The 23,691-nt window shown below is 35.2% G+C and overlaps 1 protein-coding gene across 7 annotated transcripts in view; it reads right to left on the bottom strand.

Annotated features, from left to right (window-relative positions):
* LOC149789042 (kelch-like protein 23) overlaps positions 1–23,691 on the bottom strand; it is a 47,919-nt gene that overhangs the window by 18,578 nt on the left and 5,650 nt on the right. For 3 of the 7 annotated variants that reach the window (XM_089975218.1, XM_089975223.1, XM_089975224.1), the window contains exons 1-5: positions 23,061–23,136; positions 18,568–18,681; positions 16,078–16,204; positions 11,096–11,279; positions 8,008–8,124 (exon numbers count right to left, since the gene is read on the bottom strand). In XM_089975218.1, the coding sequence (XP_089831344.1) occupies positions 8,008–8,124; positions 11,096–11,279; positions 16,078–16,204; positions 18,568–18,578 (439 nt within the window). In that variant the 5' untranslated portion in view covers positions 18,579–18,681; positions 23,061–23,136. Of the gene's footprint in view, positions 1–8,007; positions 8,125–11,095; positions 11,280–16,077; positions 16,205–18,567; positions 18,682–23,026; positions 23,137–23,691 lie in introns of those variants that run through there. The other 4 variants (XM_089975222.1, XM_089975220.1, XM_089975221.1 and 1 more) reach the window with 4 other exon arrangements.

Raw genomic sequence — 23,691 nt, 5'->3', positions numbered from 1 at the left:
TGTACAATCAGGGGGCATAACTCCTGTATAATGATGCCATGTACAATGAAGAAAAATAAGGAATTCATTTAAAGGACCATGATAAAAGTACATTCCAAATTTAGTTAAAATCAAGTTAATCCAGAAAAGTTTGTTCGCAGGAATCGAATTGTTGAAGGATGGATTGACATACAGCTGGTCAAATGAATACACTGTCATGGACATGATTAATAAGGTGCTTATAAAATCCTTACATAATTTGTATGAAAAACTGTAGTTTCACATTATTCTAGATTCCTTGTTAAAGTAATGTAAATTATGATGTGCTATCATATGTCATTGTCTCAAGGAATAGAATGAAAACATATTCTTTTGATGCAAACAATGCCAAGGGTGAATAGTTTTCATAGTTTTCTTCCCAGAATGATAACATTAAATACTTCAACAAAGAAATCTCATTTAAAAATAAGTGAAACAAATCCTTCATAAATATATTAATTTTTTAAACATTTACATATGATGATCACATTTACCTGGACAATACACAAAATGGTATTCATCCAGACAAGCTGTTGCTTACAGTACTGGGCCAAAAGTGAGTAGTCACTTAAGTTTTCATCACAGAAGGAAAACTAACATCAGTGCTATCTGTAAACAACCTCTGAACAAAAATATGAAAGAAAATTCTTTCTAACTGATCCCTTAACAAATAATCAATTTGGTACAGAGTCATATAGTCCTCTTCTATAAGAATGGCTGAGACAGACCCAATTCAAAGAGTGACACAAATGATTTCAGCCCTACATTTGATTTCATGAAGTCTTTTTTCAAGGTTAGATTTAATTATTTGCCATATATGAACAATAAAATGGGGTCCAGGGTCTGTGATGCACAAGTTATGGATTCTGTGTTTTATCATTATTCCTTCTAGAAACATCTACTTGACAATTATCCTCCTGGGTGGTTCATTTTCATCTGGAAACTCTTTTGCAATAACTGGACATGAATTTTCATCATATATACTTTGTATGGTCCAAGTCACAATTTCAACACTATTGTAAGGTACAGCTATGCCGTGCTATAATGTGGTAGTTAGAGTCAATAACCATTCACCGTGTTGTGTACCATGTTGTGTACCGTGTTGTGTACCATGTTGTGTACCATGTTGTGTACCGTGTTGTGTACCATGTTGTGTACCGTGTTGCAGTCTGATGAGAATAGCAATATGTACCAAATAAATGTATAGCAAAAATCTTGTACCAGTATGTACTGAACTGCAGTTTTATGCAAATAATCAAATTTTGTCAAATAATAAAGCTTAAAATAGGAAATAAAGATAAAATTTTAAACTTCATATTGTTTTCTTTCGATCCATACTGTCATACATTTGATAAACAAATTCAAATACAAAAGGTCATGGGGTCCATAGCATTACCACCACATATATGGAATCACATCATAATTAAGTGAGTTATGAAGGAGAGCTTAATGCATATAAAAAACTTTGCAAAAATATTATTGAACAGCAAGTATGCACTGTGCAAACCTAAAGACTTTTTCTGCAGTTTATCATCAGGTGTTTTCTCCTAACATAAAGTTTTGATCTTTGTCCAAGATAACCCAAGTGTCATTCTTAAACATGGCTCATTTTCAACTGCTCCTTTATGTCACTGTTTGACACCATGAAATATGTACTGCATGATTCTGCTAAGAAAATTTTATTTAGCTTATATTTGTCCATTTCCTGATTTCTAAACTCATTAATTTTCTTTTGACAATGACTGAAGAAACATTAACACCAACAACCTACTTAAAAGTTTGTTTATCAGTATGCTATAAACACCAGTAAAATAGGTTGTCGGTGTCCATGACAAAGATTGTGAGGAACAAGAGAAGGCACATAATCACCCATCTTGCATGTGATGTTTGGGATCCTCGCTTGTTCTTCAATTTCTATAGCCTCCCGTATGTGAAACCTTTCCTAACATTTTGGAACTGCAGAATGGAATATTCCAGTTATTTCTGATATTCTTCTAATGCTAAAATTTGACTCTGCAAGTTCAATCATCATCTACTACTGATTGGTTGGCCAATTCCTTACCATGAGGCACTATGTTTTGTTTACATCATGAGGGAGATCTACAAAGAACTAGGTTCAGCTTTGACTAAAATTGGCCCTAGGTCAGATTTTAAAAATACTTTTCTGATCCATTCATAGAACAGTTTTGTTTTCAACATGGGTATTACCATTAGTCTTAACTCTGATTCTGAAGTGTGGGAAACATCAAATGAATCGCCCTAATGCTACATATATTATATATATATATAGTTACATTATTCTAAAAGTTTCTTCAATATGGCAACATTTACATTTTCTTGTTCATTATAAGGTATTTTTTATCACATACTGACAGTTTCCAATAGTATCATTGGGAACTGGATTTTGATGAAATTACCAATGATTTATTTCAGTAATGTAGCATAGTTAGTTTTGCTTTTTAAGATCAGTTACTGATATCAAAGTTACTATTACAGAAGTAAAATGAAGAATAATGTTTCTTCACCTTCATATCTAAACTGGTCATATTAAATACCCTAATTTATCTTCATTATTACTACTGTTGTCTGTATTACTGGAGAATACTGTTAAGTATATCTAAATTATGTACATTAGTTTTAAAATAATGATTTGAATAAAGGTCATTTAGTCAATGACATTTATTTTTAACACTAACATCATGTGAATAGGTAGTTATGTAAAGATTTCGTTCATAAAATCCAAGGTTAATGCTGTGAAAAAATTCAGTAAACATCACATGATCCAACTGACCTAGTCTGATTTGCCAAATCTGGAACTGCAGTTGTTGACTTGTTGACTGCAAATGAGTTATTCTGAAATTCAGATGATTCACTAAAAGCTTAGAATCATTTCTAGTAACTGCACATTCAACACTGATTATTTCAGTAATGGGTGTCATTTTTTAGAATTTGATGATAAATATCTTTAAGTGGCAAATATTCACTTCATTTGGATTTGTATACATCCATATTCCTTTAGAATGTCATTATTTAGATGCCCAAAAAGGTGCATAAGGCAAAATCAATGTTAAACCACGTAGACATTTTTGGACAAAATGAATCTAAAGGTGTGATCCAGTACAATCCGGATAGAATGTTGCATGCTGTGATGTCACAATGACAGTTATGCACGATCTGAATATTTAATCCACCATCAGAGAGAAATATATAGCTATGTTTTATGTTGTTTACAAAATAAATGTTACGGGTCAGGTACACCATGAACTTGATTTTGGATGCGGTCAAGTACAAAATACAAACATATTTAACAGACATTCATTAAGAAAGCAAACAAATAAATATAACAGTATGCATTACTTTGTAACTTCAGATTAGTATTGCTATGACCTAGGGGCTTAAACTTCATAATACGAAAGAGCAACAACCAACAAGTTTTGTATAATTGAAAATATAAATGTATTTCCCTAAAATACAAAGTGAAAGAATTAAAAATAACTTACAGCTGTTAATAAATTCCTAAAATGTTCTATAAATTCCAAGCAATCTGGATACATTCCAAAGGTATTCTGAATGAAAACTGCAATGTACTTATGCGCTAAAACCACAGAAGAATCACTGTGTTTAGTCCAAGTGTCCTTTAATTGAATTCGTGGTATTTCTAAAAGATATTAAGTCTAAAATATTTCAAGGTAAATCCAAAAAATTAAATCCAAAATGTCCTTGATTGTTTCATGAAAAATCCAAGGATATCAATATATCTAAGTCCTTGACTGAAAGTTACAGTGATGTAGTTCCAGCAAATGGTATCAAATTAAATAAATAAATCAAAACTCTCAATAATCTTTCACGACAAATATAAACTTAAAGAATAAATGATCAAATATTAAATATATTTGTATTTTGTACTTAACCGCATCCAAAATTAAGCTCATGGTGTACCTGACCAGTAACATTTATTTTGTAAACAACATAAAACATAGCTATATATTTCTCAATGATGGCAAATTAAATATTCAGATCATTATGAATAGTAAACATGTTTATAACCTTGTTTCTGACCTTAGAAACTTCTAGAATGAATAATTCCATTACGCTGACAGAGTATTTCCTGAAAATGATAAATGTTACCTAGGCCAAGTAGAGGGGAATATAATCATGTTTATCTAAGAACTACTCATTCTTGCCTTAACATATGAAGCAGACTTATTGTTGTGTTTAATTTTAGTTTGGGTGGATTTTTTTATTTAAAGTATTATTCACTGGAATTACAAAGTGCTCAATAAAATTCTGGGACTGGAATATTAATTTGGAATTATGGTGAATTCAGACAAGGACATTTTGGATTATTTTACTGTGATACCTCAAAAGATTCTTAGCACACTGCCACACTCCAAGCCACTGGCACATTAGCATGTTCAAGACAATAGACACATCAACACATTCAATATAGAAAGTTATTTGGAATACCTCTGGATTTCAAATGGAACTTCATGCATTTTGACTTGTGATAGAATGTTTAGGATTATTTGGAATTTAATTAATAATACTGTAAGTTCTTTAAAAAATTTTACTTTGAATTCTAAGGAAATAAATTATTTGTCGAATTTTACAAAACTTGTTCATTTTCGTTCTTTTCTGTTACGAAGTTTAAGACCATAAAGTGATAAGAACATAAAGAATAATACTCTCTTTTTGAAATCTATAGCTTCCTTTTCTAATTTCCTTTATCTGAATAAAAGTGTAACTGTCTTCCGCTAAAGAGTATAATGGTCAGTGCTTATATGAAAAGAAAGCCTTTTAATAGATCTTTTGCTTGAACAAAAACTACTTGAGGGCAAAAACAAACTGTTCACTGTAGGACAAAACAACCAGTCAGTAGTTTAGACGGGAAGGAAAACACAAAATATGCATAAAAATAGGATGAATGGGCAGTTGGACAGTTATATGGACTAAATGGTAAGGAAACAGCTTTTATATTGATCAATGAAGGCATGCAATAACAGACAGAAACAAAGAGATGAAATGACGAATGGACAAAGCAGAAAAGACAGGACAGATGGATAGGCGACAGAGGTCTCAGGAACGCTTTATAATCATGCACATTTGGATGCCAATTTTTTATCTGGGAGGTAGAAATCACTTAGGTGGGAGTCCTCCATACACATGTAATAGGTGAGTGGCAATATTCAAAGACTTGACAGTCCTGCTTCAGCCACCTGCTTTGTGGGAAAATGTGTTGATCAATTAGCTGTACTGATATTTACAATGACAGATATGAATGGCTGAAAGTCCCCCTGATGTACATGTTGCCATTATACGAGTACATCAAAAAAACATGAAGCAATAGCTGGGTGGCAAGTTTAAAGACTTTGACTGGGAGCTGGGTGGGAAAATGTGCTGATATTTACAATGACAGAATTCAGTGGCTGCAAGACCCCCTGATGTTATATGAGTACAACAACTTTAGCTTTCTTTATGTGTTCATTTCTGAGTGTAGCTGAATAAGCAGTGCATGTGATCTCGGAATCACGATATGTTGAGACATTGAAAAAATGCCATTCGCAAATTTGGATAAGTATTTTGGGGTTAAAAAGCAAATGGATGAAGGTTGTAATGAGATTCAGAAGAGTGCTAACATTGCTAGAATTTTTTTTTTGATCGGATAGTAGCCAAGTGTAAGAATGTGTGTGATGCCTGGCTTAGTGTTTGGAATAAGACCTTTTCTTGGATTGACAAAATTCAGTCTCACTCTGATGGACAAACAAGAGCTATATGTCAGTGTTATAAAGAATGGCAACCAATAGTTCTTCAAATCTGCAAGTTTTCTTGGAGGCGACTGCAACTTTTGCTGGTGGGCCTCCTATTTTTACCAAAATGGGAGTCTTGGGTGATTTGCAAACATATAGATGAAGGAAATGATGGTCAATTTAAAAATAAAAGTATGGAAGGACTACTGAAAGATAGGTGAACAGGTTAATGGAGGGGCCCTTACATGGACAATCAAATGGTCAGTTTTAGAGGGTAAAAAACGGACAGAAAAATGTACAGCCAACTTAATGAGTTCGGATAAATAATAAATATGTCCCGAGTAAACAGACAGAAGCACAGGTGGTCTTCGAAAAATTATAAAGTACTCACACAAATATAAGTAACACACCAATTAAAATGTCTATCAGACAGCAACCATTCTGATGGATGGACAGGTATAACTAATTCCAAGTCCATTTGTTCATTTCTGATTATAGGAAACTTGGTGATGTCCAACAAATAAATTTTTCATATAATAGGTTTATGAACTTGTTATGTTAGAAATACAGTACCATGATTCTATTGATGCATTATTTCCACTTTTACCAACTTTGAATTGTCTCTTTCATTTCTATGCCCATTTTAAACAGATGTCCTGTTTCCTTTCATTACATTTAGAAAAGTAGCTAAGTGTTGCAATATTAGAATGTTTGGACAACCAATAGAAAATTGTATATTATTTTAACATTAGGTTTGCAAATAGAGGCAGAAGAGGATTGGGGGTGCAAATGAGATATTTAGTTTTACCTGGCGTGTTTATTCTGTTCATATTTGACACATGTTACTTTCACTCAATTTTCCATGGATGTAATTATATATGTGTAAGTATATTCTCACCTTTTTCCTTCATTAAAATAAAATACTGTTGATTGTATTTTCAGTACCCAAGCAAGAAATATGCTAATCAGTAACTTTAGACCAACAGCAGGGAGTGGAAATACTTAAACCTGAATATTTATAATGGGTAATTATTTAATAGGCAGAATTGATCTTTTGGCATCAATTAATTTAAACTTCATAAATCTCCACTGACGTAACATATGAATGAAATAGTACAGACCTAATTTGTTAATATTTCTTAACCTAAGTATGATTGAATGCTGATATTTTATTTTTATCCAAATTTGTTTTTAAAATATAGAAATTTCTGTTGTTTTTGTGGTCCTTGGATGATCTTTTGAAAAGCAATGAAGAAAAATGTCTTTATTTTTACACTTATGGCCCAACTTGATTCTTTTGCATTATATCAAGATTAGCCTTCACTACCACTTGACAATGAGCACTTCATGTACTCTGTGTTGAATATCAACTAAAATTGCATCTTTCAGCAATCTAATACCATTTAGCCATTACATCTTTACATCAATACAAGCATGTTATGTCACAAAGGTACCAGTTTGAATTCTTATCAGTAAAAACTGAGTCCCCTTCAAGTTAATTTGTATATATCAGTCTGGACAAAATATGGTAAAAACTTTGTCCCTTGCAGATTGTTTACATCAAATAAATACAATTTCATTTTGTCCTTTAAAAAGGTATTGACAGCATCAAGATTATAACTTCATAATATGCGTGTGAGTGTGTGATTTGGATTTTTAATGTAGCTTTAACATTTTTTAACACATATTGCTATGATGTCTGCAGTGTGGCAGTTTATAGTGATGTCTAGTACTGGGACATCATGCTGCAGACATGTAGCATGATGTCCCACCCAGTCACATTATCTTGACACCAGGCAGACCAGTCCTAACACTAACCTCTTAATGCTGAGCACCACCACAACCTCCCACATCCAAGGCGGATGCTCTAACCACTAAGCCACCAGAGTTGTCATCATAATATGCATAATGTTAAAAATAATGTTAGGCAATGAAACACAGCTCAATTTATCTAACAACATTCTGCCTGACTGACATAATTTTTGTGCTTACCTTCAATATTTGAATTCAAGTGCTTTGTTTTCATTATTAAATTTAAATTTCCTTTGTCAATACTCACAATACCACCTCATGCCTCAAACTTTTGTGCATCTTGTTTCTGCTTCACTTCTTGTCCTGTTTTGGCTTTCCATATCATAGCAGTGAAAGATGAAGTGGATGGGTGACCCAGGCTATGGTTGCACATGGGCAAATACCCAATCTGATGGCATCAACTAATTTTCCTTTGACAAATCAAATTTACCTAAAAAGTTGCTGATATCCAACTGACTGGACATAAAATTAGCACACACCTCCTTCAACTCCAGCATCTGCAACAAGTCTGTCAGAATTAACAAATCCTGAACTGTGCACTTTGTCACTAAAACAGGAGAAAAAATATATGAAGATATAGTGAACTTTTAAAACAATACGGTTGGTATCCAGCAATTTTGTTGTTGTGACAAATCTTTAATTGCAAAGATCATACCTTTAATTTAAATAATTTATTTCCCTTGTCTTATTACTTTCAACCCAGCACACATATAAAAGAATAATTTACCTCCCTTGCCTTATTGCTTTCAGACCAGCATATATACAAAAAATGATTAAAATATATACAAATCCAATCTTTGTATCTAATATAACATAATTATGTATTTTATGTCAGACACACTGTCCTACATTTCCATTTCATTTTTCAGAAGACTGATTGCTTGCTGTTGTAATGTCTTCTGACACATTTCTAGTTCAAGTACAATCCAGTGGAATGGCACTGTCACTGTAAAGAAAACAGTTTTAAAGGAAATGTTCATGTTTGTTATCAGGGAATTGCTATCAAAGTGGGTAGCTTAACAGTCTGTTAATAACATTCAATCTGTCATTGAACACATGTGTTCCAATTAATTTCCTCTCGAAGCATAAATACTCCATTACAACAAATTTAAAGTTGTTGTAATGAGATCTGAAAATATATTATAAGTAAGCAAAATCTTTTAAAAATGCTCCATTAAATAGATGCTTCCCAATAATGTCACTAGCAGGTCATATTCTGACCATTTTACCTGAATGATGGGCAACCTGGCAGTTTCTCCTATATGCAACCACCAAAATTAACCATCTGAATAAGGTACAGTGAAGCAAATTCAGCTTATAACAAATATAGTTGGGGCCCCCAAGTAGTCTAAAGCACTCACCGTTATGGATCACTGCCATCTCACCTCTGTCTATGTGGGTTTGAGTCTCAGGTTTGGCCTATGTGGGTATGTGAGAAAGCTTGCCAGTAGCTTCCATGGATCGGTGGTTCTTTCCAGGGTTCTTCCTCCACCATTAATACTGGCCGCCATGTATAGCCTATCTTGTGCTGAAAAATGGCATTAAACCCCACAGCAACAATAACAAATATAGTTACTAACAGAAAGCCTGAGTTGCATTATGTTTTTTGTAACAATATCTTGAGATTCAATGAAATTTTTTCAACTTCCAAACACCATATAAACTCAGTGGTAAATCTACCAGCATACCACAAATATGGCTGATGATCACATCATTCAGGAACTATCTGTTAGATAGAATGTGAAATATTCCCCATTAGTTTATTTTATTTTTAACATTTACTTTACAAATGGTAAAAATACAGATGTTGTTTTCTTTACCAGACATGTTTTGGCATAGTCCGAGTTTCCTCTGACTCTTGCCACCCCATTTTTGTATATTTGGACATTTATGTTGGGGTGTAAGGTCAGAGCGCATTCCCTGTCAAAAAGTTGGAATTTGCCGACACCATTTGGTGTCAGCATGGGGTAGCCACTTTCTGGCCGACAAAGCACACTTGAACGACCTTTCATCGAGATATACCTGCATGAAATCGATAGGAATATGATTCATTTTCTCAAAAATCGTGAGCATAGCATTTGTCATGTCTTTAATCCACTGACAGACTAGACGCAAGTACATCGTTGCTGAAATTTGACCTGGATCTGGCCATTTGTTTTCCGAGTCACATGACTATACAAATCTCGGAACCTACATGTCAATAACATCAGAGGTCATATAGTCACGTCATATCAACTATAAACAAATTTCCCAAGTTGTTGTACATAGAATTTGGACATATTATATAGAAGTCACTTAATGTTTGTAAATAAATATAATACACACTTAATTCTCAACATATTTGATCTGAGAACAACAAACAGAAACCTGTCGATATCACAGCAGGGTGGAGAAAACCATTTTCAAGAAGTACTGAACACGTGCCAGTGATGTGTTTTTTTGTTGGTGTCATGTGACTACCACACTGACACGTGCTCTTCATAGTGAATCAGGTTTTCATCAAATTTCTGCAACATTTACAGATTTTCATCGTTGTTTTCACAATAAATATTTTGAGAAGTTTATTATTTTTTTATTTTTCTATAAAAACTACATGACTTTTATTTTTATGTTTGATTTGTTTTCCTACAGCAACACTAGAATTGGTTGTTGTTGTTGTTTTTAGAGTTTAATGCCATTTTTCAGCACACGATAGGCTATACATGGCGGCCAGTATTAATGGTGGAGGAAGAACCTGGGAAATCCCCAGAAAGAACCACCGACCCACAAGAAGCTACTGGCAAGCTTTCTCACATATCCACATTAGCCGAGCCTGAGACTTGAACCTACGCAGACAGAGGTGAGATGGCAGTGATCCGTAATGGAGAGCGCTTTAGACCACTCGGCCACTCGGGGCCCCCACTAGAATTGGTCCATTGTTGATATCACATGACTGTATGACCTCTGATGTCATTGAGATGTCAATTGCCAGAGTTGTGTAGTCATGTGACTAGGAATACAAATGGCCAGATCCAGGTCAAATTTTATCAACAAGGTACTTTCGTTTTGAGTATCAGCGGATTAAAGACACAACGAGTGCTATGGTCACAATTTCTGAGAAAATAAATCATATTCCTATTGATTTCATGCAGGTATATCTCGATGAAAGGTCGTTCAAGTTTGTTGGTCTGGCTAGTAAGCGGCTACCCCATGCCGATACCAAATGGTGTCGGCAAATTCCAACTATTCGATACGGAATGTGCTCTGACCCTACACCCAACATATATGTCCAAATATAAAAAATGGGGTGGCAAGGGTCAGAGGAAACTCGGACTAGCTTTGGCAATATCAGCCACAAAATATATGATGAAAATTATTCTGAAAAACCACTTCATTATGATTAAATACTTTGTTTTAATGCTTTACAACATATCCCTATTTAAACATTCTTAAGTATTGAGGTTTCCTCAATAATGTAGGTCATTATTTGTGCTCCTGTAGACAGTGCTATACAAAGAGAGTACAGTATCTATTTAAACCTGTGAAACAGCCAGTGTACATGAAGTCAACGACAGCTGATACTGCCCTTGTGTCAAATTCACCGAGATTCACACAAGGTTTCCTCTGCTTCGATTCAACCATTTCTGTCGTGAACATGGCATGGAAGTAGTCACTCTGGGTCGCCAGCACATTCTGATGAGCTTCAATATCTACACCACCAGCCTGAAAAAAATTCCTCCCAACTAATTATTTTATTTACAAGCATGGCTAGCAAAATATCTTGTACAGCAGCCTGAAATAATAAGTTTGACATGGTGTATAGATATATATTGAAGCCATTAGACAGAGATATACCCATATGTCATATTAGGCAATGACTGAACCTTCTTGATTGGAAATTAAGAAGTTTTATGCCATAAGTCTAGGATTCCCACTGCTGTGTGTGTGTGTGTGTTTGTGTGTGTGTGTGTGTGTGTGTGTGTGTGTGTGTGTGATTTGGATTATTTAATGCAGCTTCAACAATTTTAGCCACATCACTATGATGTCTGCAGTGTGGCAGTTTATAGTGATGTCTAGCACTGGGGCATCATGCTGCAGATGTGTAGCATCATGTCCCACCCAGTCACATTATCCTGACACCAAGATAAGCAGTCCTAACACTAACTTCTTAATGTTGAGCACCCAGCAAGGTAGCTGTTAGTACCATTTTTGTAATTTTTTGGTATGACTCGGCTGGGGATCAAACCCACGACCTACCACATCTGAGACGGATGCTCTAACCACTAGGCCACCAGAGCAGTCTATATGGGTAAGGAAGGAATCCAGTCTTTTGCAATGGAATGTATTGACACATGCTTCAGACTGATGTGCTTTAGTCTAACCTATTTAATGCTGAGCACCAAGCAAGGAAGCAACGCTTTACATTTTTATAAGCCTTTGAAATGACTCAGCCAGGGTTCAAACCAGTGACCTCCCACATCCAAGGAGGATGCTCTAACCAGTTAGGCCACCACTGCTACACTTACCTGGAAACATAAAATAAAATGTAACAACATATTCTTTCATCATCTATCTGATGATGCTTTTATGTATATGTGTGTATGTGTATGTGTGTGTGTATATATATCACATGCAATATTCCCAATGTTGAGGGGGTGGGTTGAGACTCGAAAAGTGTTTTGAGGTCCAAAAGGGATCAGTGAGCACTATTTTAAAAAATGTGATCAAATCTATTTTACAATACGCTATCTTTTCATATAAGCCTATAGAAAATGTTTGGAAATTCAAATATGAATTAAAAAAATAAACTTGTCTGTTTTTCTTCAAAGCATTTAATACATTTACAAAGAAAGAAAATATCTGGTAGACTTGGCATTGTCAAATACCAACACCATGATGCAGTCTGGCCATGAGATATGCTTGTCTATACAGAAAAATGAGGGGCCCCAAGTGGTCAAGTGGTCTAAAGTGCTCAACATTATGGATCACTGCCATCTCATCTCTGTCTGCTTGGGTTTGAGTCTCGGGTTTGGCCAATGTGGGTATGTGAGAAAGCTTACCAGTAGCTTCTCATGGGTCGGTGGTTCTTTCTGGGGTATTCCTGGGTTCTTTCTCCATCATTAATACTGGCCACCATGTATAGCCTATCTTGTGCTGAAAAATGGTGTTAAACCCTACAACAACAACAGCAGAAAAATGAATATATATATATCACATTTGGGACTGACCATTTCACTGGGGGAAGTGGGAAAAAGTTTAATGTGATCTTTATAGGTAATCTTGGCATCCGTCCGTCTACGAGAGGCGATGGCATAGCTCCAAAGTACGCTTTTGCTTATCCTTCTTTTTAGTTCTCTTTTCAGCTTGCTTTATTCTTCTCTTTTCCTCTGCGTTTTGAACTCCCTGCCTGACAGCTAGACGCCAGCTGGAACGGTTGTTTGCACAGCTCTCCCAGTTGTTGACATTGATGTTTGCTGTCTTCATATCCTTCTTGCAAACATCTTTGTAGCGCAGATGTGGTCGTCCAGTTGGTCATGCACCTTCTGCTAACTCCCCATATAACAGGTCCTTGGGAATGCGACCTGGGTCCATTCTCTTGACATGGCCGAGCCAGCGAAGACGCCTCTCGCTGAGTATGGAGAACATGCTGTTCATGTTGGCGCGTTCTAGAACCTCTGTGTTGGGTACTTTGTCCTGCCACTGGATGTGCAGAATGCGTCGCAGACATCTCAGGTGGAAGCTGTTGAGTTTTCTCTCATGTCTTGCATAGGTGGTCCATGTTTCGCTGCTGTAGAGAAGTGAGCTGAGCACGCACGCTTGGTAGACACGCAGTTTGGTCTTCTCTGTGAGGTTGGGGTTGTTCCAGACTCTCTGATTAAGTCTGGCCATCACTGCTGCTGCCTTGGCAATCCTGCCACCCACCTCAGGATCAATGGAGAGTGAGCTGGAGATGTTAGACCCGAGGTATGTGATGTTCTCGACAACTTCCAAATTGTACCCATCGATGGAGACAGAGGGAGGGGAGTCTGTGTCCTGTGCCATGACATTTGTTTTCTTCAAACTGATGGTCAGTCCAAATTCCTTACATGCATGGGAGAGGCAGCATACCAGCTGCTGAAGTCCATCTTCCGTGTGTGATGTCAAGGCTGCATCGTCGGCAAAGAGCAATTCACGGATGAGTACCTCTGTGACTTTAGTCTTAGCACGGAGACGGGCGATGTTGAACAGCTTGCCGTCAGCCTTGGTATGGATGTACACTCCCTCGCTGCAGTCCTTGAATGCGTACTGGAGAAGCATGGAGAAGAAGATGGCAAAGAGCGTCGGTGCAAGGACACAGCCTTGTTTGACTCCGCTAACGACTGGGAATGCTTCAGATGTTGCGCCATTGAAGCACACTGTGCTGTGCATGTTCTCGTGGAACGACATAATGACAGCAAGCAGACGTGGGGGGCAGCCGATCTTCTGCAGGAGTCTGAAGAGTCCACTCCGACTAACCATGTCAAACGCCTTCGTCAGGTCTATGAAGGCAATGTAGAGGGGCATCCGCTGCTCGCGACACTTCTCTTGCAGCTGATGTAGTGAGAAGATCATGTCTACAGTTGACCTGCCGGCTCGAAATCCACACTGGGATTCTGGGTAGACGCGGGAGGCTAGGATCTGCAAGCGTGCCAAGGCAACACGGGCGAAGGCCTTTCCGACGATGCTGAGGAGGGAGATGCCCCGATAGTTGTTGCAGTCGCTACGGTCTCCTTTGTTTTTGTACAAAGTGACGATGTTGGCATCACGCATGTCCTGTGGGATGTATCCCTGTTCCCAGCAAAGGCAGAGGAGTGTGTGTAGGGGCTGGGTCGGTGGTTCTTTCTGGGGTATTCCTGGGTTCTTTCTCCATCATTAATACTGGCCACCATGTATAGCCTATCTTGTGCTGAAAAATGGCGTTAAACCCTACAACAACAACAGCAGAAAAATGAATATATATATATCACATTTGGGACTGACCATTTCACTGGGGGAAGTGGGAAAAAGTTTAATGTGATCTTTATAGGTAATACAGCAGTAATAAACAACTCTGTCCAGTACAAGTGTTAATGCTTCATCAACACCAATCAACTATGCAAACACAAGTGTGTGCTTATTATTAGTATTTCAATCAATCTATTTCATGGCTAAAATCTTTCTGAAATGCAGTTAATAGTTAGTATTTTAGCAAGGGTAAGATAATGAATTGAGAATATGAATGTTCTATTCAGCATGTTGAATATACTACATAAAGATGGTGCTACTATATTTTGATGGACATCACGTATTTCAGAATGACTGATTAAGTATGTGCAATGAATTAAATGTTTCCCTTTACTGCTGTGCTTAAGAAAGTAAAATTCCATCAACCTGGAGTTTTGAAATTTATTTTTGCTGGGCTTTGTGTGCTTTGCTGATTGTGGATTGCTTCCTGAATTACACTCTTCAAACAATGAATCACACTGTAAGTTTGAAATCTGAGTCTTTCCTACATTTTTATTTAATATATTATGAACGCAAAAGTATTTTCATATTATCAACATATAAATCTGGTCAATAGTTTTCTCCACTTTGCTAGTGTCAATCCATTTTGATGAAAGAACATGTTTCTCCTTGTATACATAGAGGATATTTTGTTTTCACGTTAATACCTGATTTATTTCATTGATTGGTATGAAAAATGTAAAGTGGCTGAGTTAAAAATATCTTGTTTTTGGTATCAGATACATCTGGTATTTATGCAGGAAAAAAATTGTCTTTTTATTATATACCAAACCTACTTCGGAATCAAAGCTTACATGATTAAACTTGCTCTTCAGCACAACACAACAGCTACTCTTTTCGTAAGTTCACTTCCCTTTCAGAGGTTGATACTATAAGTATCAGAGACTTGAGAATGGTGGTATTAGGATAACCTAATCTGTTGCAGTAAATTAAATATGTGACAATTTGTTAACTATCTGGTCATATCTGACCACAATGCAGTAATGCATCACAGTCAATTTATCACTGTTGTCAAGGAAGTACAAATGCAAAAGGTGTCCATCCAAACGTCTTAAGCAAAAGTTAATTTCCATGTCTAAAATGTGATGGTGATGCTGTTGCTATTTGTTCTATAGGTCATGAAGTACTTGCTTTTCTTGCTGCCAGTATAACTTTTGTGGCACACACAATCAAGTGCTGCATGGCATGATGAGAAATCTTTTATTTTCACATGTGAAAATGAAGGAATGAAAAACAATATGAAACTTATTTTGCCAATTATTTTCCATATTTCACACTAAAGTATATAATAAAAGATTGTATTTATAATCACCAAGCTGTGACACATTTGCCTGTAAACTGCAAAACTGGATATTTATGTGCAATTCCCAAAATGAATATCCTGAGAGAGAGAGAGAGAGATTACAGATGCACAAACTGGTAATCACACAAATTTAAGATTTAAATACACAGTGCTGATGTAATATGTGTACATTATATTTTCTTTCTAAATGTATACCTTTATCACAACATCACACAGAAGTTTGTCTTTCCATAGCTTGGCCATACTGGACTGAAATTTTACACCAGAATGTTTAAAGGTAACTCTTATGCCATTCTCAATGTCTTTTATGGTAGAAGCATTTCTGAAAAACAAATACAACTTAATGTAAAGAAATCTGGATGATTTACTCAATAGAATTTGGACAAATATAAGTACACATCAAGCAATTTACACGTATGGGGGAACATATTATGTGTAAAATATATGATTTATGAAATTAAGCTTTACTTCAGTGGTCCCCTTCAAGAATGGCCCCCATCTCTTTATAACCAGAATCCCTTGTCACCGAAGAGTTTATGTTCAAAAGCACCCGTCTAACATGACTAGCGGCCAGGATATTAGTGCAAAAAAATAAAATTACCCCTCACAAGTGGCCACATTTTTAATTTGTGTCCAGAACCAATATTTAGTTCATACAGTATGGAATGTAATCCAGTTATATTTATTGATGTCTGTTACCAAATGTCAGGTTTTTGTTACTGAAAGTATTGGCTAAAGTACACATACCACTAAGGTTAAAAAAGAGCATTTGGGCTCATATTAATCCAAACAGAATGTCAAAGTTTACAGGAAATGGTGTCAACAATGTTGTTATAGAATTATGGGCTTTACACAGCAGTTGATCTTTTTTATATATCTTTGATGATTATGACTGGACATAATTGTCAAGATCATAACATGGGCAGCATAAGCTAAATATAGTTATTGTGGATTAACACAGAGAGAGAAATTAACCTTGAACAAAACAGAGTACCAGAAAAAGACAAAAAATCACGTGACTGTACATGTATCAATCCCTTTATAAACAAGGCATTTCATCGACTCTACAAAAGTTTCATTTGCATAATTAAATTGCAGCATTGAACAATTAGCAACATAGGAATAAATCATCACAAAACTTTAACATGTAATCACATAAATGGAGAATTAATACTTTAAAAGAAAAACTAAAAGTTATTCAACTTGACGAACATGGAAAGTGTTCAAGAGTTCATGCCCAAAAATGTTATGTTGGTTGTTGTTGTTGTAGGATTTAACGTCATTTTTCAGCACACGATAGGCTATACATGGCAGCCAGCATTAATGAACCTGGGAAAACCCCGGAAAGAACCACCGATCAACAAGAAGCTACTGGCAAGCTTTCTCACATACCCACATTGGCTGAATTCGAGGCTCGAACCCACGCAGACAGAAGTGAGATGGCAATGATCCGTAACAGAGAGCGCTTTAGACCAGTCGGACACTCAGTGCCCCTGTTATGCTGCTAAGACTCAAATATTCAACATCATAACAGATAAGAAGAATATTATATGGCAGTGGGAATATGGAGTAAATGTAAAGAGAATTATTTTAAATACCAAGCAATGTATGCACCAAAATTTAAATGATGTTTCTGAATGGTTTTGCTATTATTATTAATATTATTATATGTTAACTTGAAACAGGGTTAGTTATTAAGACAAGAAGAACCTTTAAGTAATTAGTTCTTATTTTTAAATGAAGATATTAAATGCTTTTAAGTTATTTGTAGCTTTTTAATACACATACACATATTGTCACAAATATAGTCCACCTCTGGAACAACATCAGACTCCACAAGTTACTATAACTTCATTGTCATCTGTTCAGGAAAAATCCACTCATTCTTATTATCCAACCATATGTAAATATAAGTAGAAAAGTGTATTTTTTCCAAGCCTTTAAAATTACAATTAACCAAGTAAGAAGACAGCAGTACAACATGGGTCACCACTGACTGGCCTCAGAATGCTTAAATGTACCATATATCATGCTGCTGGAGCATAAACACTAATTATTTTCAAACCTCATGCTACTATCATTATGATAATGTAAGGGACCAACCATTTAAGGGAGGGGGGGGGCAAGCTTTCCAGCAGGGATATTTCTTTTCTTTTGAATAATGTATAGCATTTTTTTTAATGTGATGGAGATTGAACAAGTTCTTTTTTACCTACAAACACAAATTCTCCTGCTATCTGATAGTCATCATATTTTTTCTCAAAATAAATAACAGCCTCTCCATCAGGAAAAATAAACGGTTGATCACTGCCAAAAATAAATCATGGACATATTTACGCTATATAATAAACATTTTAAATAAGCAAACTCTACAACTTTTTGGGTCACAAATGGTCAAACCTCAAACTTTCAATCTGCACAGGTTGCATCCATTTGAGCACTTTAGAGAGAGACAGTCCAACAATGTAATGAGTTGTTGACTGATGTACATGACTGGAGGTTCACTCCCATCATGCATATATGCCTTGGCATCTCACACTGTAACAAGAGAGAGATTTTCTCTATTTGACCTGGTAGTTTTACATTTCTGTATAATATGAACATTTCCACTTAATTTTAACCAACTGCACTTTGCTATCCAATGATCATGTACTCCATTTAGATTATCTATATATAAATATTTACCTCCTTGACATGGCTGGGTGTTTCAGACTGGTTTCTTCTGTATAAGATCAATACCTTGACTCATAAAGTCCCACTTCACAGTTATCTGGAAAAATTTCATCGGACTGAAACAGTCTGCAGAAAAATTAGAACAATTCCACATCAAAATTACAAATAAAAAACAATGATTTTTGCAGAAAGCATGCTCGTCAGATTTTAATGAAGGTTATGAAGGGTAATGAAAGTTAATTCTCTCTATACTCATTTCTCCTATTTTTCAGGTTCACTAATCTTGCAGTATTGACTATTACCATTCTAAATAGATCACTGGACCATCTGACAGTATTGACTATTACCATTCTAAATAGATCACTGGACCATCTGACAGTAGTTAATAATGATAGTTTTATTATTAGGAAGTATTTTATCTCAACTAACAACAAATTCATTCAACAATGCTTCCTTTTCTGGAAATAAATGTTAAGTAATTAATCAACAGAAAAAAGGTCTGCTTTTTCATTATCTCCTATCTAAACATGTCTCCTTACCTGAATAAAGTTGCTAAGTTAATTATGGTTTATAATCATGCAAGCACAGCCATTTGATTGACATTTCTAAAAATAGACAAAAAGGGCCTTTGAACTGAAACCTTGACATCATCCTGTAATGTTGCAATCATGTAAAACTATCTATTGATATTTAGAAAGATATACCAAACACATAAATAAAACTATGCCAGCAATTCGTGTAATCATTACAAGAAAAGTAATGAATAACTACTTGACAATTAATCTCATACTTAACAAAGAGGGAACCAAAGGATTGTAAACAGAAAAGTGTGCCTCTTGAAAAACACCATTGAAATGTGTTTGAATCAAAGTCTGAAACAGTACAAAAGTTACCAATCTAGGGGAGCTTATTAATTACAAACAGCTCAATAATGCAAGGAATGGAAAATCTGGTGGACTGGCTATACTCAAAATTCAAGTACTGAGGACAGAATGTTCTTGGGTGTCTACATTACCTCTTCAGAGAACAAATGATACAATTGTAAAGATTCGTGACAAGTGTAAATATGTAATACTTTTAAAATTTGTAATTTTAATGTTCCTGCTATGGATGACTATTTAGTGTACTGACATATTCATTTCATATTTGGGCCCATGTACAGCAACTTCATCATATGCTGCAAGAATATGATAACCTTAATTGTTTTATATGGCAGTAGACACAGTATATTCATTCGGGTATTTATTATTTAAAACCTAGCACCAATTACAATATTTCCCAAAATACATGATTGATTGTTGTTATTGTTGTGGGTTTAAGAGGCTATACATATTGGTCAGTATATCTGATGGATGAAAACCCTGAGAATAATCACCATCCCATGGGAAGATACTGGCAAGCTTTGTCATATTCTCGTTGACTGAGCCCAAGACTCAAACTTATGTGCACAGAGGTGAGATGTCATTGATCTGCAAGTCAAGTGCCTTAGACCACTCTGCCACCCAGTGCCTCCAAACATATGATTGGAGGTAAATGATAAATAAACAAGAAAGGCAATTTTCGTAAGCAGGTCAATTAATGTCTTTTATTTGCAATTTGTTTCTTCTTTAGTACCACAAAAATACAGCATGCCATTCTACAACTGACTGCACTCAATCAAGGTAGGAGGCTGATTCAGACCATGGCTGATTCTGACAATGCTTATTTGGTCCAGATTACAAGCTGATTTGGCCAAGATTACGGCTGATGCTGACCAAACTCCTGGCTGATTCAGACCAATTTGAAATATTATTAAGCTTCATCCAAGATATAAATATGACATTTATATTTGTTTAAAATATATCTCTTCATTTCCCAGGTACACTCACCAGTCCAAATATGGATTTAAGGAAATCAAAACCTGACTGTATTTGTGATAATGGTGCTATATATATTGAAAATTAATGCAGTTAATTTGTTTTTGTCTATATATATATTGGTTTCAGTATGCAAATGTATTGGTTAATGTTTTTCTCACTGATATATATTTGTCTGAGAATGTTAATACCATTTAAAAAAATTGATAATGTAAAACATTTGTTCGCACTATATAATTCTATATACAAATATGAGCACCATAAGTGATTTTCATTTACTGAATTTAACTGTATGCAAATTATTACTGAAATTGGATACTGTACAAAAGCAAAGATTTTAAAAAATAGCATATTATTGTTTAAAATAATTTTATTCACGTAATATAGTAATGGAGAAACAAATATGGTCCATTAATGCTGGCACATAACTTTAGTAGCTGGTTGGTGGAGGTCTGATTATCAGCGTAGGACTTCCAAAGTGGATTCAATCTTATCTGGCACTTCCCCATGTTTATGTTGGCCTCAGAGACCATCTTAACTTAAATTATCACCATTTATTTATTACTTTGTTTGATCATTGCATCCTTAATTATTTTAACTGCAAACACTAATAGTGGGATCATCTTACCATGAATTGGCAAAACCTTTTGACTAATGCAGCTATAATTAAAGCACTTTTAATGTCATTCACCAATTTACTTAATTTGATACCATTCTAGAACACAACATAAAATGCTTACTTGAAATAACTTTCCAATCAATGGCTACATGGTAGTGTTATTAAATTATATATGCAGTGTTAAAAAACAGATAGCCTGATGCCCAGGGCCCTTGAAATTTCAGATCAGGCCCCTCCTGTAATCTAAGTGAGGTGCCTAGTGGGCTTGTTGAATAAAAAAAATCAAATCTGCCTGAGAATTCTTTGATTGTGTTAATGAAATATGGAAATTTCTTTTCAAGATGTTTGAAGACTAGTAAATTATTAATATTTATCCCCATGTATGCCCCTAACCCAATATATGCGCCTTATCTGTAAGAAGATCTCTACTTATCATACTTCTATCGAAAGCTCTAAACTTTGTGTACAAAACGAAGTATGTGACCTATGAATGGGGAAACAGATTGCCTGGGTTACTGATAACTATTACTCACATTGCTTTAACATACATGTACATGTGATTCTAAAATACCATGTTAGATATGCATGTACCAGAATCAAGCCACAACCATTCTAGTGGGTACTGGAACTGTCCAACCACTGCAACCAGTGCAATGATGCATGGTCACATAATGGGATTTTAGGGTGGTATTTATAACTGAAAAGCTGTTAACTGGTTACTTTAATGTTGCAATCTGGAGATTTTAGGCCTAATACATGATGTTCTGTCTGAGGTAAGTACGTAATAAAGGGATCAAATGTGGTCATGTTGGCTCTTCTGTCTTTGATTATAAAAATCTGCCAACCTTTCGCAGAGTTGAGGTCAGCTAAAATCAGTTGTGTTAGTAGTTTGATTTATTTTAATGGTCTTGTTTAATTGCTATTGGTTGTTCCAGGTGTTTGAAGTGAAAGATGAATGAATAATAATTCAGCTGCCCCACACTCACACTAACTTTAGTGAAATTAAATACTCTTTAAACAAATTAAACAGCATCTATGAACAATGTTAAAAATGTAATCAGAAACTATATAAATCAAGACACTCTTCCGATGCTAATGAACATAATGATCTACTGAGTAACAAGGACATTATTAGAGCAATTAGACAATGGCTGACCTCAGAATTTGGCAAAAAAAAACATTGCATGAAATTTTACAAGATCCAAGTAATCACACAAGTCAATTTAATATGAATTTGTTTTTAATATTGGGCATATGGAAAATGGAGTCGGGCTTGTGCAGTTTGAGTAGGGGCTTGTGTTATTTTTTAAATCACTAGCCCTGGGCCTGTGTGTAAACAAAATTTTCTTTGAGCTCTTATAATTATTAATGTAAAAATATATATTTTGAGAAATCAAGATTGAATGGATTTAATATGTACGTTAAGTTAAATAGTTTGAAATGTTTTAAAGGTTAGAATGAACATAAGTTGGTTTGATGGATTGAGATTTTACTCAAAAACAATATAATGATGCCAGTACTGTATATAAAAATCTCATGATAACAGCAAAGTATGTTATACTATTGAAGTCCAAAACATAAATATGAAAGCCGAGGTCTTACACTGTAGGACTAAATATCAACCTTTTACGTTACATTTTGATATGCCTGCGAAAAACAGAAATAACTACTAAAATAAATCAGGTAATGTCTGTTCCATTGTTTTTCTATTAATATTTCAAATGATCCGAATCAGTCTGTAATCTGGACCGAATCAGCCAACATCCTGAATCGACACTACCCTAGTCCTACATGTAAGACATAGCTCATTCTAATTTTGTTTAGGTGCTATACAACATAAATATCAGCGTCGGGTCTTACAGGTAGGACTAGACACTACCCCAACCCTCTTTTATAGTGTTATATAACTTGCGACAGTCTCTAACGTCTTCGTCTATTATGAATTTCTCCATGCTCAAGCAAACAACTATGTTCCCTGTGCCTGACTTAAGTTCACCTGCATTATAACAAATCGGCACTCTTCTTATTACCTCTCGATTATCTCGATTTGGAGATATTTACATCTGTAGCAGACATACATCATCTCGTAAACCAAGCTTACCGTTCATTTGAAGCCGACGTTATGCATTTGATCTCCGGGTCTACAGTAACTGTCAAACACAGTCGCCAAACAATCAAAATCATTTTCAAAAATTACAAAAGTAACAGTGGACTAAGCTGCAGGTTTGATTTCTGTAATAATTATAACTCGAAGTTCATGTTTATTGGGTCATGCTATAAAAATACGAAACTATTCCATGTACAGTATCATAATAGGACAAACCATCAAGGGCTTTGTGCAATAGTCATACGATGATAAAGATTGATGAGGAAACGGAAATAATAACTAGTACCAAATCATGCAGCAAGCTTACAATTTGTAAACATTTTTAGGAGATAAAGCGTCTTTTATGCTTTGTAATATTTCTCGAATAACTCTATATTCCTGAAATAGGGCCTAATTTACTACAAATCTTCAACGGACACAAAACAGCACAAGAGATTTAAGCGGATAAAGGCTAATAAAGATTCGCCTTATGGCTCCCCTCATTCACCGTTTTCACGTTAAATCTTAACAAGTGTAAACGTAAATCAATAGAAAATGAGAATTTATATAATTTT

This window comes from Sinohyriopsis cumingii, chromosome 11 (assembly GCF_028554795.1).
Source record: "Sinohyriopsis cumingii isolate HCF-2022 chromosome 11, ASM2855479v2, whole genome shotgun sequence".
Lineage (NCBI taxonomy): Eukaryota > Metazoa > Mollusca > Bivalvia > Unionida > Unionidae > Sinohyriopsis > Sinohyriopsis cumingii.
This window is presented reverse-complemented; position numbering and strand designations above follow the sequence as displayed.